At 40.9% G+C, this 16,753-nt stretch overlaps 1 protein-coding gene across 6 annotated transcripts in view; it reads left to right on the top strand.

Moving 5' to 3' along the window:
- The window catches only part of cadm1a (cell adhesion molecule 1a), a 409,768-nt gene that overhangs the window by 306,160 nt on the left and 86,855 nt on the right, over positions 1 to 16,753 (top strand). For all 6 annotated transcript variants that reach the window (XR_009675870.1, XR_009675869.1, XR_009675868.1 and 3 more), the window contains one exon: positions 6,705 to 6,851. Coding sequence is in view for 1 of the 6 variants with exons in the window: in XM_061056398.1 (XP_060912381.1) it covers positions 6,705 to 6,851 (147 nt within the window). In the remaining 5 variants the exon portion in view is untranslated. The remainder of the gene's footprint in view (positions 1 to 6,704; positions 6,852 to 16,753) is intronic.

Genomic DNA, 16,753 nt, shown 5'->3' with positions numbered 1-16,753 from the left:
ACATGTAGGTGGTTGTTTGTCATATTGTGTCTTCTGGCTCTCATGAAATATTCATGATACGTTCACAAGGATGCATTCTGACATCATTTGAGTGGAAACGAGTTGTCAGATTCATGGTTGGGAGTCTGCTGTGATGAAAACATACAACATTAAGTTGTATAAGTACAAGGCGCTATATGTATCTCTGACATGTAGCATTTTAAAACAAGTACTGCAGTCCAAATCGAAAAAACATTGTAGAGAGCCGATGCACTCGTGGGTTGCCATGTCGCGGACACTGAAGCTTCAGTGTTTAGCCAGCTCTGCATCGCTCTGTAAACCTTTATAATCTCTAATCTCTCTACATTTTTCAAAAGCATCTCCAATATAAATTCAAGTTTTGACGTTTCTGCTCGCTGGAACTTATTAGAAAAATGCTGAAGCTTCTTAAGCTCGGGTAGAATCACTTCTATCTGAACCAGTTCGCTTGGCCGCAACACCTGTTGGTTTTCCATGATCAACATCAACATCAACAATGCATCAACATCAACAATGCATACAGCAGCATACCCAACTGATGATGGAACAAGTGACCCTCCTACTCGGAAGTCTGAATGAGGATGGTGAGGGTATTAAAGACAATCGTCATTACTGCTGCTTGACCAGCATACTCAACAGGATCGGCAGACCTAGCTGACTGGGTAGTACCCAAAGTATAAGCGCAGTGTAGCACAGCCACGACTTGCTACGAGATCACAAGAGAATTTAAAGATCACGCGGGAATAAAGAGAACAACGTGCAATCAATCGGTTCCTTTGCCTTTCTGAGGTTGATTTATTTGGTGATTGTGAGTTGATAAGGTGATGGGACTTGATCAGGATCATGAGCCCTCACAAGGTGTTTTACTTTGAAGTTGAACTGGATCTCCATGCGTTCCGTTGTCTGACTTCCTGTCCGGGTCGATCTGCTCTGATTAGCTTAATGTATGCTCGCAGCAGGCTCCGTCGACAATAGACTCGGCGTGTATTTTGACTGTGGAGTGGCGCTACTGGCAGGAAAAACTAGAGAGGACACGGTCAGCTCCAAAGTGTGCAGCGCTGACAGAACGCAGCGTACACCGACACTGTGGAACCTGCCAGAAACAAGGCGGAACCAAAAGAGGACTTCAAAATGAAAATGAATGGATGGATGGGTTGAAACCTGTAGAAGGAAAACACTCACATTTCTTAAATATGCAGGCATGGTTCTGCTTTAGGAAAGGACTCTTTGTGAAGGTACTCATAGGTCATATTTAATAGACACGAGGTTACACAGTTAAAAGTGTGTCCAATAAGAAACAAGCTGCTCACAAGCTTTGGCTCTTGTTGTTGTCCTTTGGTTCGTAAAATTAGGACTCTGACACATCTAACCCTCCTGACTTTCATGTCAAAAAAACTCTTTGAAATTAAAAAAAAAAAAAGGCTTCGTGTTGCAGCTTTAAACAAGCCTTTGCCCACCCACATGTCAGTTGTGTTTTTTTCTGAAACACCTCTGACAGTGTCCTGGGAGGCCTTGGCACATGGTTGTTGTGGGCCATTAATTAGAGAAAGCCCCCCCCACCCCCACCCCCGCCTCCGCCACATAGCGTCCTCCAGCGTGTCAAGAGTTGTTTATTTAGCACAACAGGAACAATTAAGCCGCTGACAAAGCAGCCACCGTTTGAAGTCCTTCCTACTATACGTCCACTGGCCTAAAACACAACTTAGCAGACACCTTGCAGCTGCCTTGTAACCTTCAGCGGATGCCTTGAAATGCATTTTGTAGTGTGTGTTAGCGCATTATCATAACCAGATGCCCACCCCACCGCCCACTCGGCACATGTTTGAAAAATGAGGCTCGCTCTTGAATATTAAAGATGCTGAGGTTCATTTATTTAGGGCTGTGTTTGGGCCGCCGAGGAATGCTGATTTGAATCTCGTTTGTTAAGCTGTCTTTCCTTATCTGTCAGCATCAGAGGATGCAATTTCTCTCTTCCCACCTCGTCCCCCTTGTCTCCTAAATGGCAGCAATATTTAGAGGTGCTTGACAACTGAGGCATGCAAATGAGCAGTTGATGTTTCCTGCGTTTCTGTAGTTTTCTTTCACTCCTCTCCCCCCCCCCCACCCCTCTCCACCCCTGTGTTTGGGCCTTTTCGCCTCTCTGAGAGGATGATCTTATTTGTGATGCTATTTTTGTAGTTATGTAGGAGGAAAGTATAAGGGGGGGATTACAAAGACTCTATCCATAAGTTTTCTCTCAACATCGATTGAAAGCTCAGCCGAAGAGCAGCTTCTTCATATATGTGGTTTATATTTTTCTCTGTAAGCCTGCACTTTGAACCGATGGGCTTAAAGAGCAGCAACAATGGCATACAAACATTCCTCTGCTCAGTTTGTGTGTTCAGTTATGAACTCTTGTGCATGTGTTTTGTACAAAGTGCCAGGGCCTATTGCTCCTCCCATATAAAGCCAGCTTCCTGTGCCACACTATTTGTCACCCCCCATTTCCGACAGGGTCCATTTCTGGAGCGTGGATCAGTGGTCTTGAGTGCGTAAATACCCACCATTTCTTCCATTCTTGAAATATTTCTTATCATTACTACTTACTATATAAAAATGAGAGCTTTTCTAAAACTAAGATATGAGAAAAGTTCTGTCAGATTAAAAAAAAACCCAGTTTGATTGGACATGACGCCTCTGACAGTTAGCATAAATTAAAATGTACCTTCACTGGCAAAGTCACTTCTGATGAAGAGTTTAAAGGGTAATCTGTGAATTAAAAGATTAAACAGGTAACTTTCCACAATCGTTAACCCTATTAGCAGGTTGAAGCTCCATATTGAACCACCTGGTTATAAATATTGACATATTCATAAGGTGGGAAGGTGGGATGCTGGTGCAATGTGATCTTTTGCCTAATGAAAACGAATGAAGAGCAGCAGAGAGTGAACTCACCGACTGTTCCGTCTACACTGAGAGCCAGGACTGTTTTTTTGTTTTTTTTAACACCGCTCTCAGGTAACTCTGTTTCAGACTGATAAAGATCTGATCTGGAATAAATTATTAGACATTTTTATTTTGCATTATCATGCTTTAATATCCGCACATCAAGACCAGTATCAACCTCAATCAGTGGTTCTCAACTGGTGGGTCGGTAACCAAACGTTGACCGCAAAGCTGTTTTCAGTGAATTTCTGCTTGGGGAAAAAAATGGTGTCACAAAGTCTACAGTGAGAAGCGTTCACTTTCTTTTTGTTCTGTCAGATGTTTTATACCATCTGAGATCAAAACTGTACCGTTTTTCATTTAAATGAATTTGACTGATTGAAAAATCTCAGACATTTTTGGGTCTCTCTGTAAGGTGATGATGTCCTGAGGCTATCCAGTTAAGAATCACTGACCTAAATGGATGGGACGTGAAGAACCTGATTTCTTGACATATCCAGTGAAAGACACTACATTACAAAACAACAACTCAAACACAGTGTCAAAACAAAAGAGAGGAAACATTCTCCCTTTCAGATCAATATTCTCATCATCAGATCTGAACTTAGATTGATTTTATGTCTCATAGTCTCACTAGTACGATGTGCCGTTCAGTCAGTTTTGCACAGAAACGGCGGAAACAGAAATGTCCTTCACAGGGCTTCTTTTTTACCTTGATACTCTGACTTTTTAGAACCTGGTCTTTTTTCTCTTTAACATTAAAACAATCCATTGAATCAGTACGTCTCCTTTCACCACTCCTTTTTTTATTTGTACCTGTATTTCTCTTTCGGTAAAGAATTTTGGTCATACTGTATTGTTCCTCTGGCGGTGAAACATAAGACCATAAACATTTCAGATAAAGTCAGCTGCTTTCCCAGACTGTTGATTTGATTTCCCACTTAGACTGTCTGCCTGTTTGTGTTCATCCATGGCTCCATAGCCTACAGCATGTCTGCATATATGTGTGTGTGTGTGTGTGTGTGTTTGTTGTGTATCACAATATAAAAATGATTGCACTGGGGAGCGACATAACTAGCAGCCACCACTGGCAGCCTGCCATGCATCGGCTCTGTAGCGATCATTTTTAAACCAAAGCCACTCAACGTTTAACCATCAAACCCGAACAATGGAAGCAACCCTACAGCAAAGTCTGATATACTATTACTGCTGTTTTTCCATCTATCCAGCCATAAAGATTACATTTATCATGTTGCCAACAGAGATATTGTTCCTGAAAGTGCAGCAAGCGGCGTCTGATGACCGATGACAGTTAGTTTCAGCCCACAGGCTTGTTGAGCCCTTTCCCCGAGTCGCTCAGTTCCTGTTTATTCCCACAGACACATTAAGGAGTTTTTTGGTCAGCCACCTGCTGCTCTCATTACAGTTTCAACCAAAACACTTCCTCGAGAAAGGACAATTAGAGGACTTTAGTGCTCCTCATTGTGGTGGGAAAACAAAAACAAACAGAGGTTTTTTTTTATTTTTTTTTTAAGTAAGCTAAAAAAGACACAACAGTCACAGAGCCGACTGCCATGTTTGTGTGTGTGCAAAAATGTGATTATACAGAGAATCCAGAAATACATCAAACATGGTGTTAGAGGGCAAGAAACAGGGTTAGATGATCAGAAATAATCAAAGAAGTACTCTAATAATAATCAAAAAGAAAAATGTGAAGAAAATAAGCTCGCTAAGATTGACTTTGAGAAGGTTGTGATTAAAATGTTGGTGGCTTAAAGGTACAATATGTCGACACTAAAATATCTAAATTAATTTAAAATGTAATAAACCCACGTTATATATATTTACATTATCTCAAATATTTCCAACAGTTAACAAAGCCAGAGAAATCCTTCATTTTTGAGTTGTAACGCGACATATCTTGTCTTGCCGGCCGCCATGACGGAGTTTATCGTTGCCATGGAAACACCAGATGTTAAGTCAAAGACAGCTACATAAGGAAGCTTTACTTGCTACTGAAAGCTGTGTGTTGCTGTATGTGCTGCTGTTATAAAAACGTCACGTAAATTATACTTGGATACATCGTCGGTAAACATTTTCTCTTCCTCAGGTCGGTTTCGCCCGGTCGTCTTGACTACGGTCAACTCGGAGGATGTTTTCATCGGGGGTGGGTGGGGGAGTAGCAGAGAGGATCACTCGCAAAGATTCCCGATCAGCCTCGACGTCATCTTTTGTTGTTGTTTTGATTGAGAGCCCCCTGGTGGCAGAATGTGCATACTGCAGGTTTAAGTGCCTTCATTTGCAGTTATGACTTGATGTCGATAGGGGTATTTTCACATATCTATTAAGATTACGAGCACCGTTCTGTTTTTTTTTTTTTCCAGGCATATTTTCTTCACAGATATTATTATAGAAATCCTCAGAAAAAAATCAATGAGTCAGGAAACCTCTGAAGAAGTAAATGTACTTTGGTGTAGCACAAACGTTTGAGTGCTCTTCTGTTCTGTAAATCATTTTGCTGACATCTGTGACATTTATCTTGTGACCCCTCGGGGGGCCCTGACCTACAGGTTGATAAACACTTTGAAAAAGAAGTCCTTCCCTGTTGAGTTATAGATTCTACCTTGTTGAGTCTATGGCTCAGTCAAATAACCAAACTGTCAAAATGTTTTGAGTTTCTGTATTTTGAATATGACCCAGGAGAAACTGCAGTCCCTCTTGATTAGTTTGTGTTGTCTCTCTGTAAAGTCCGGCTGGTATTTATACTGCTCACTAACATTGAGACTCAGAAACGGTCTCTGTTGGGTTGACCTTCACCTTGTTTTGTCATTTGTTCTACGTTAGCTAATCATTTTTTTACCCTTCTGCTCTCAGGTTGTCAAAATGTTCAATACTTTTTGAAACCAGGTGTTTTTGGAACAATAGAATCTCCTTTTTTCAATGAGCGATAGTAATGAAAAGTACTGAAGCTGTAATAAAACAGGTGCATAGGAAATGATCAAACAATCAAAATGTATTTGTAAAGCCCCCAATTCATAACAAATGTTATCTTGAGACACTTTACAAAAGAGCAGGTGTAAGGCCTTACTCATTGTTATATTATCTATACATTAACCCAATACTAATCCATCATGAGCACTGAAGACGTTAACCCTAACCCTAACCCTAAGTTACATTGACAAGAAAAAACTTCCTTCAAGAGGCAGAAACCTCAAACAGAACCAGACTCTTGATGAACAGACATCTGCTGAGTCTGAGTTGGGCTTTGAAAAGTTGGATAGAGGGAGATGCAGGAAGAAGAAGGAGGATACTCTAACTGTCCAAATTTCACAAATCCATAGGCCACATCTCCATACCGAAATGTCGCCAATGTATTTGTGCAATTCAGACATTGTGCAGGAGTTTGCTTGCAATTTTTGATTCATGAAAACAAGAAACCACCCAATACTTGGTGTGTATTAGTTATTTTTATTCTTGTTGCCATGGTATCAAACAGGTATCCACATTGTTTGATTATAAGTAGTAGCCTATCATATTGAAGTTTAACATTCTAGTAAGTGAAAACTTACTGCGCTCGAAGAAATACACAAACAGATAATGATTGTGCTTTGTAGAAATCTCTGCCTTCTTTATTTTTGTACCTTCAAGAAGTTAACAAAATGTGTAGGTGTACTGACCAAAGGTATAAAGGCCTAAATGCTCTTTCATATGAAAACCTGTGCATGTGTTAATCCACATGTTCTTCTCTCTGTCCCGTCTAGTGGTGAGTCAGAACCTGGTGACGGACAATGTGTCGGTGGTGGAGGGCGAGATGGCGATTATCAGCTGTCGGGTGAAGGACAACGACGACTCGGTCATCCAGCTGCTCAACCCCAACAGACAGACCATTTACTTCAGAGACATGAGACGTGAGTAACGCACCACATTATGACTTTCATCAACGGTCGGCTGCTGTCGAGGTGCGATCAAGGGTTCTTACTGTACAAGTGCTAACGTAGGTACTTTGTTCACACACCTTGTTTTGACTGGAGAACAAAGACGCCGACATGGAACTCAAACGCCTCTCAACCACTGGCGCACATTTAGTCACACGTTTCACTTAAAGCCAGGACTAAAGCTGCTGATTTTCACCTCAGTTTGAAGAGTTTGCTCATTCATATTGCAACAATGCAGCGTGCATCGAGGGTGTACTTTGGTACAGAATGAGACGTGAACTTCACATTGCTCAATGGGGGGACTCTTGTTTGTGTGCAGTGTATTCAGGCTTTGTTTCCCACGAGTACTTTTTATATCTGGTGGGTTTTGTTTGTTTGTTTGTTTGTTTGGTGTTGTTCTGTGCCAACACCTGAACAAAGGGTCAAGGTCCATTCAACCAGAAAAATATAACAAAGTTTGAAATGTTTTGGCATAATATGCTGTGTGGTTTGCCTCTGCGCTTATTATCTCGATTTAAGGTCTACAAACTCCAAGGTTATGTTGAAAATATTTATTTTTACCATTTTGCCCACACGGCTCGACTGCAGCAGTATAACTACAAACGATTTTACTATGAAAAATCTGATTTAAAGTCGAGTTGATTTATACGCATTTTATCATACAAGTAGATTTAGATTATCTAAATGTTTTGTACAAACAGGATTCTTTTATTTTGAAAAAAAAAAAAGGTGAAAGCAACACAAAGGGACTCCAGGAAGAATAGCTGCGCTCTAATGGGGATCCTGACAAATAAACAGATAAACAAAGGCAAGACAATAACGAGAAAACAAAACACTGTGAAAGTAAAGACAACAGGGATTAAACAAAGTAAGAAAAAAAAGAAAAAGAAATGGAGAAAAGAAAGAGGAGAAAAAGAAAGAAGGGAAGAAAAGGTTTATGATGGTCTTCAATAAGCTGACGAGATGGGGGATGGTTGAATAAACATGTAGGTGTAGGCGTAGGTGTGTTGTAGTCGTTTGAAAGGTGATTGTTGTTGAGGAGGGGTAGCATAGTAGTTAGTGCGACGCCCCATGTACAGAGGATGTGGTCCTCCAAGCGTGCAGTCAGGGTTCGAATCCAACCTGTGGCTCCTTTCCCGCATGTCATTCCCCCGCTATCTCTCTCCCCGATTTCTGACCTATCAACCAGTCCTATCTCTCAAATAAAGGCACAAAAATCCCCAAAATACATCTTTTTTTTCTGAAGTTTTGAAGGGATGACACCTTCTAATATGAATATGAACTTTTATGAAAGAAGAATCTTTCCCATGCTCGTCTTAAAAGGCAGTTTCAGACCTTATATCGACATTAAAGTTCGCCCTGTAACTACAATTTAAAATGCCAGCTAACCGTCCTGCAGTGCAATGGACAATTTAAATCGATGAGACAAAAAATTATATTGATATGCCATTTTTGTACCAGCAGAGCGCGCTTTCTGCTCTGTGCTTCTCTTTTTATAAATATTAATTTTGGGGCTTTTGTGCTTTTACTCAGAAACAGGACAGTGGATAGAGTCAGAAATCAGAAAGAGAGAGAGAGAGAGTGAGGAATGACATGCGGGAAAGGAGCCACAGGTTGGATTTGAACCTGGATCGCCTGCTTTTGAGGAGCCGAAAGCAAGCGAAGGTGTTGAAGTGGTGAAAGCGCCGCCTTGTTTCCAAGCGGGGTGACATGATGCTGGGAAGCGGATTTTGAAACCTGTTTTTAAAAAAAAAAAAAAGCAAATTTGAGGGGTAATAACGTAGCTGTCAGTGGAGAAAGTAGGCTGAAGCTGGAAACACACACACTCCTCTGAGAGAGAGAGAAATCAGTCAGCACTGCCGGATCTTTGTGTGATTGATACGGCACGTGTTTAATTAGAGTCTGAAGAAGTCTGATGTGATAGGCTGACGTGGAAATCAATCCCAGTGAGGCATTTATTTATGTCAGTTCATTTTGCAAGCCGCTATAAAATGATACCGACCTCTGACACATCATTTACATTTTGTAAAAATTGTAGTCAACCTGCACTCGGGAGCAAGAACCTGATAAATGAACCCAAATGTCACACACTGTGTAGTCTCAACCGAAGCATGTGAGGCGGAGCCGGCAGAAAAAGTTGTATTACATTAATTAACATTCTCGTACATTACTTGCACTTGCAGGGGAGCTGCATTAAGTTTGACCCACATGTCTGCAGCAGGATTAATGCAGCATGAGAGTTAATACAATCAGCCAAACAAGCCCAGCTTTTCAGCATGTCTGATTTAATAAAAAGCTGCCTCATATCCCTAAACATTTAATGACCTGTTATGTTTATTCTTATCCTGCCCAATTATCGTGTCACAGCTCTAATTAGCTGTGTGCAGCCGGACACTCTGTTCTTTACTCCGTCTTGGCTTCATTTAGTTTTTTAAGGCCCTGTGTGTAAAAATGTTCACCCCAGTAGATTAACCTCTGAAGCTATAAAACTGCAGCATTACACAGGAAGTCCAATATGTGTAGACCTACAGGTATGTACAGTCTTGTAGTTTGTTGTTTATCGCCCTCCTTTCCTATCCTATCTCCTAAAAACTTTTATATCCACACACCTGCAAAATGAATGGACACAAAATGATTGGTTGAACGCACAGTTCGTTTCATTAGATTTATTTTTCATGCTTTTTGTTGTTTGATTGTTATATTGAGTGTCTGATGTCCATCGGGGTTGGTGTTTAATTGATTGGATTTCTGTATCCTACTCATGACTGTAGAAACATTTCTTCATTCTTGTAATCAGGATAGGATAGGATAGTACTTTATTGATCCCCTGAGGGGAAATTTGGGCGATGTAGCAGCACAGACAAGTAAGGTCAAAATACTAAATTCACATTAAACAGAATAGATTAGATAAGATAAATAAAAATAGGGGATATATACAAGTACAAAATGAATGGATGATGAATTAAACTGCAGAGAATTGAGACAGTATGTGCAGAGAATGGCAAGATAAAGTGAAAAGTGATGAATCCTGTGTTTTCTAAAGAACATATATCCATTTTCCTACATGCAGCGTTCTTTATCTCAGGATGCTACTGTGCTGGCGGTAGCATAAACTCGCCAGCCGAATCGATGTCAATAAACCTTTATCTTATGTAGTCAACGCTGTCACACAAAGTAACGAGTAGCGGCCGCTTCGTAATGTCTGTAATTTTAACTGCGTTGTAGAATTTGAAAAGTAACTAAATACTCTACTTACCGCAAATAGTAACTCCCAACTCCGTTCATAGCTAACCAAAGACTCCTCACAGGAGTATACATGTATGTATGTATGTACTCTACTTTTCTCTCTTTGAATAGATAATAGAACATATGCAGCACATTCACCATAATGAGCTTCATCTCTCTCTCAGATGTTCTGACATACATGAATCTGTTGCCTGTGCGCTGTGTGCCTCTATACATCTTTAATATGTTTATACATTTTTCTTGAATAGACTTCAGACATTGACATAAACACGTACTGCACATGAACTCACCACTTACTTATTTCTACATCTCGATCCCCCGAGAGAGAGACCCTCCGCCTGCTGTGAGGTGAATGTCAGGCCCTCCTCCACCCCCCCCCCCCCCTCCTTAGACATGTTCCTCGCCTCAGAAACATATACCTTCTACATACGATACGAGGGCACACTTGAAGAAATAAGCCCCGCATGCGTATGCTAAACAGAGCTCGGTGTTTATCTGCTGTTGTGCCAACTCCCACACGCTGGCTGTCAAGGGCGAGGTGTTTTTTTTCTTTGACGGAGGTCTCCTTGATCTCCTGTGACACCTCACAGGCAATCCGCCGCAGCTGCCCCGCTTCATTATGACACGAACTCCGCCAGGTAGCCTCAGAACAACATTGGCCTCTTCAAACTATCACGTTTGACATCTATGTCTGAATCCACTCTGGTGGATTATGTGAGATGGAGGAAGACACAAGGAGGTGATTTGGCTAAAGTTATGTCCAAAGAGTAACTTGAGCGATACTTCACCCGTTGAAACATCAATCTGTGTTGACATTGGGTCATAGATGTAGAAATGTGAAATACATTTTGAAGTTGGTGCCTTCTTGGCCGAGAAAAGGCAGAAAGTGTCTTTTTGGCTCATGTGGATGAAAGACACCAAATCCCAGAATGAACAGCATCGCAGGCCACTCCCACTAAGGTCCTCTAGTTCAGAATCAAAATCAGAAATATGTCAAAAATCGTCATTTTGCGTCACTGGAAGCTCCTTTTCAGACTTAGAAATACAAAGATTTCCCATTTCAGGGGAAAATGAGGGAGGGAAGCACGACCATTCAAAAATACTACCAGGTTTCTAATGATGCAATGCTTAATGCAAATGGGTGAAGTATCCCTTTAAGAATGACAATACCCAAAAGCGTAGCCAACTTTAAGAAAACAGATAGGATAAAAAAAACACTGGGTCAAACTCCAGTAACTCTGAGTTTGATGTTGCAACGTATTTCCTTAAATCCTCCCTGCCTGGTTTAAAAAAAAAAAAAAAAAAAAAAACATATTCAAACTCCTTTGCTCACAACTGTTGTAAATTGGAGTTGTAGTGCTTGTAATGAAGTGCTCACTTATTCCCAGAGCCAAAGCTGGGATAACTGCTAATTCCATATTAGGCAGCCATTTAAGCAGAGGAAGCATCTCCACAGCCACCGGAGAGACTATACAACAAGCTGACTAATACTCGGTATTTGTAAAGTTGGCCGAGTTATCCTGTAACTTCTTACTTTGCTGCTGTTTGTCTCAGCGTTTATTGACCTTCAGTCCCTCGCGTTGCCTTGAATAAACAACACTGTATGTTCCACAGATGTTCCAGCAGAGAAAAAATAAGTTCGATCCCGCTGGGTCGCCGTGTTCACCCCACACTAAGAAGCAGCAGTGTACTGCTGTGACAAGACAAACATGCGACACTTCAGTAGGTTGTTGTTGCCGCTATTGTTACTGGCAGAGTCTGCACAGATGGCGATGTTTCCATTGCACAATGACCTGTTTAATATGTGAATACGGTTGTTCTCTCAGAGTCAGAAATAAGTAAATATACAGCTGCTGTGTTTAAGCAAAGCTCTCAAGCTACCATATGTTTTACAGATTTGTCCTTAACCACAGCAACTGTTTGTGAGATTCCCACTTTTAGCTTTTTTTTCTGAATTATTTGTGAGTTATAAAACAGTTGATATATATGACAATCCATCCTTCCATCCTTTAGATGACTGTCAATCAATATTTATGAAATTGCATTATAATGTAATTTAGTGAAAAAACAACAACTTTGTCCGCTTGTTTGTAGCTTTGTTGTTATTTTCTCCTCAATAGAGGAACACAACTTGCTGCGTCAAACGAGGGATGAAGCAAGCAAGCTAATTTGGGTACCTTTAATCATGCTTGTGATTCGTTCGCCTTCATCAAAAGATCAGATATTAGAGCCCACCCACTGAGACAGAAGACGTGATTGGTCCATTTTACCATCATTTGAAATGATTCTCTCTTTGACTTTAGACTAAGAGGCTCTCTGTAAATTCATAGCGGGATCACCAATGACAGAGCTGGAGTTGTAGCATTGTTCTGCCTAGCGACAGCAGTGAGGGAGGATTCTGATTAGTGATGTGAAAAGCAGTTCTTTTCAGTGTACTGAATCAGTAGAATAAGTTCAGTAAAGTGATTCGTTCAAAAGATTCGTTCACCGAATCGTTCAGTACTTCTCCGCAGCTGTCTGTGAATCAGAATTTAATAAGCTGAAACACGGCCGAACGTTTAGTTCTGCTCGCGATCGTTCTGAGAACAGCCGGTGGTGAATAATAAACCAATGAGCTGAGAATTTAGTTGGATAAAGTTACAGTTTGCAAACTGAAAGCTGCTAAAACAATCACTTTTATTTTCCCCGGCCGTTCTGTTCAGTACGTTCACTGAACGAGAGATCCGCTCTTCCTCTCAGTTCGTTCAGTGAACGAACTGAGAGGAAGAGCGGAACTGAACGAGAGCTCACACACGAGAACGAGAGCACACACACACACACACACACACACACACACACACTGTACTGACTGAGGAGAGGAGGGAGGGCGGGCATTGAGTGACTCTTACGGTCTAGAGAGAGACACGAGACGGGAGAGAGGAGAGCGCAGCTGAAGTTGAGAAATGAACGACTCTTTTCAGTCAGTGATTCAGTTCAGTTCGTTCACCCAGATGATTCGTTCGTTTTGAACGAATCGTTCACGAACTACACATCACTAATTCTGATAGGGTGACAAATTGGCCCTTTTTTTCATTTAACCCTATACATGCCAACCAAATAAAACAAAACATGTTTAAGGGATTTATTTTCTCTGAAACATTTTGTTTATGTGTTGGTTGTCAAATTATAAATTTATAAAAATAAAATTTGGCTTATAGCATTATCAAATATATTGAAATCTGAACTACCTCTTAAAATTATAAAAAAAAGGTTGACTTAATATCCACTACTTCATTTTCGAACATCTTGTGTCACATCTTGCCCGTTTCCTTCATGTGTTAAATGTTTGGCCTTGCAGCATGAATAGGTTGATGAACAAAGATGCAGGAACATCGTGTAACACTGAAGACTTCATTCTGAAGGTCTCTTCTGATTTCTGAAGTAAAAAAAATGAATTGATCACAGCTTTGTCGAAGGCCTGGTTTACACCTTGGGCTGCCTCATCCTCCTTATTATTTTTAATTCACTTTACCATTGACATAAGGAAAAATATCAAATATTTTTCTATTTGTTGGGTTGTTTAAAAACGACTAAGAGGGGCGTTCAGGCACTTAAACACAGACACTGTCCTTGCTGTCCTGGCGAGGAGGAGATGCAGCTTCCGTTGCCGTGGGTGATCCATCCACTGAAGGCCGGTGAGCTTCAGGGTAAAAGTTTATATGAAAACATATAAATGAAGAAGCTTTGAGAAAGAAACATTTTTATATGTTCCAAGGTAAAGGACACAATTGGACTGATCAAGGACTTTAGCCAATTTTCTTTATTAAACTGAAAGTATGAGTGAAATATGTCTTCTCAGTCCAATCCCACCTGAGAATACCACATAGTGGTGCAGTAAACTGTCATGTCATGCGTCATTCAAAGCATGAAGCAGGTTTTTTTTTAAGCTCCATCTGGGTCTAAAGTGATCTATCTTCATGCATGACCCCTATCTATAACAAGAAGTTGAAAAGGGTCAATGCTGTTTAGCATCAAGTCCAAACAGCGGGAGGGAGTCCAACTGGAACACGCCGGCTGAGATGAAGAAGTCATTAAATTCACTTTTGGTTTTGAATATTTTTTTCAAAACCAGCTCTTCATCATGTGGAAAGGTATTTGAGAGAGAATAATTTTGTTGGATTGATCACCCGGGTGCAAGACCCTCTAAGATGTAGAGCCCTGATAGAACACTATCTTATGATTGTAGAGTTGACCATCAGTTTTCTTCTTAGACATTCAGACAAAGAGAACATTTAGAAGGCTTTGAAGCAAAGACCCTCTATGATAAAAGTGGGTCCAGAAGATAAGGTCATTCTAAACAGCAATCCTTCAAGTGACCAGCAGGGGGGGAACTGCAATGGTTGCAAAATAATTATTATAATTGTATGGAAGCAAATCAAACATTTTAGCCTGTTTAAATATTTTCCTGATGAGGTTATGGTCTCATTTGCTAGATTCAAGCAAGCGGCAACCTCCAGAGTCGAAAAATGAAATGCATAAATAATGTAGTTCCTCGAGTGTCCACATGAGGCTGGGTGTAAAGGCCCTGGATGTCCCATTAACACTCATTAAAAAGGCCATTTTATCAGAAAAGGTGGTTTGCCTGCGTATCAACAATAATCTTCAGGATGTTTAAATGAATAAAAAATGTTTTAAAAAGGGCCGAATGTCTTCTTTAAAGCCAAACTCGTTGAATCAAACAGAACATGTGATTGACACTGCCGTGATGTGAACATAACTCTTACGTTGTTGTTGATGTTAACGATCACTGCAAGGAGCATGAGAACTGGGCAGGTCTTTGCTCGTGACCAACTTGGCCGTTAAGAAAAACACTGCCGGCTAAACCTTTGAATGTTGCTGCCATACTTTTGGATTGCACTGCTGTATATGCAGCACGGTGAATCTGCAGCCTGGACTTCACCCTGAGTGGGGAGGAGGCTGGTTGTAAGAATGTAATTACCCTCGCCCCACCCCGTCTCACCCACTCTGACACCCAATAATAAAACTTTGATGTGCTCCTCTCAAAAAGTAGCGGCAGCCACTAATCACAATTGATTGCAGCCACTTAGGCGAGGCGCACACTCATCATCTCCAGCTCTCTCTGGATGGGAGTCATCCTCTGCTGACGCTAGAGAGAACGAGAAAAAAGAAACATTCAAATGAAATGCAGAGAAAGAGTGAAGATGAGACGAAGAGAGAAAGAAAGAAAAAAGCGAGATGAATTAAACTGGTGCAGTTAGGAGAGGTGAAAAGAGGGATGAAGAGCCATCAGGGAATATTCTGATCCCAATTCTCTTATGTTTGGTTTTCATCTGTATTTTCAACACACGACTCTTTGCATCTTAATTTAGCTTCACTTTGTGCTATATTTGAATGGTGACATCATGACGGCTTAATGTATGATAACTTGTGTTTGCACAGCCTTTTTCTCTGAGGACCATAACCAGAATTAAGTTATTTTTCTCATTAGAATTTAACATTTCAAGAAGAAATCAGGTAACCATGTCTAGACAGAACTGAGGGAGTAACAGCCTGTCCTGACAGCACGCGACACAAGCTAGCATCAGCGATCTATTGCTTGCTATAGGAGTGTCCTATCCGCGACCGTTTTTTACCCCGACGCCCCGTTTCTATTTTCCTCTCTGACGGACGAAGAACGAGGAAGGAGGGTGCTCTACACGGCACTGACACTCGCTTTTCTCACTCAACAGAGCTTGTTGTACAAAGGGGAGATAACAGTGTATAAATAATACCCACATCCGGGATTGAAATGTTGAGCTTTGACTTGTGTCAACAACACCGGAGGAAAACTTTTTTTCGGGGTCACCGCGAGCCGTTTATTGTGTTGTGATCTGAGTGAAAAGCTCCTAAATACAAAGCACCACACTTCAGTTTGTCCACCTTCAATACAAAAGCACTAGATTGTCTTGTTTGCCAGGGGAAACTGAAATTAACCGAGCAAGTGCGTGCTGGACATAAGAGAGAGCTTTAAATGTGAGAATAAATTGTAGTAATAAAAGAGCTCAAATGCTTAACAAAGGGGGTGTTGGGGTTCAAGTTTTCAAAGCCAGTCATCATAAAATGACACACATCAACTAACTTTTAACTTTGTCCCTAAATAGTGACCTCTTTCTCGTCATGGAAATTTTTGAGTGATTCCAATTACCTGATCCTCCATTTCCTCTATCTGGATGTCAAAGAGTCCTTGGGTTGAGGCACTACACCTCACATTGTCCGCTACGAGCAGGTGTATGGCAGCTGTGTGCGAGTCTGTGTGGGTGCATGAGAGGGTTTTGGAAAGCACTTTGTCCAGCTCTACTTGAAAAGTGATACCTATACTCAGTCCATTTAGTATTTAAAACTGTGAGTGCTGACAAGTAGGATGAGATGAGACATGATTCCAGGACAACAGGTTTGAATGGAGACATTCTGGGACGTGCAAGTGTATCTTGAAAAAAATCAGAGCATATTTTGTGTCTGTTAAAAGACATGTTTGTTGCTGTAATACCTTCTGTCCGTACTAGCAGGGGAGCTGTACCTGTGTAGAGTCCCCACATTGTAAAATAGGGATGACAAAATCTACATTTTAGCAAGAAAAAAAAAAAAACACA

The sequence above is a fragment of the Labrus mixtus genome, chromosome 14 (assembly GCF_963584025.1).
Source record: "Labrus mixtus chromosome 14, fLabMix1.1, whole genome shotgun sequence".
Taxonomy (NCBI): domain Eukaryota; kingdom Metazoa; phylum Chordata; class Actinopteri; order Labriformes; family Labridae; genus Labrus; species Labrus mixtus.
The sequence above is the reverse complement of the archived record's forward strand: the minus strand, read 5'-3'. Positions and strand labels throughout refer to the sequence as shown.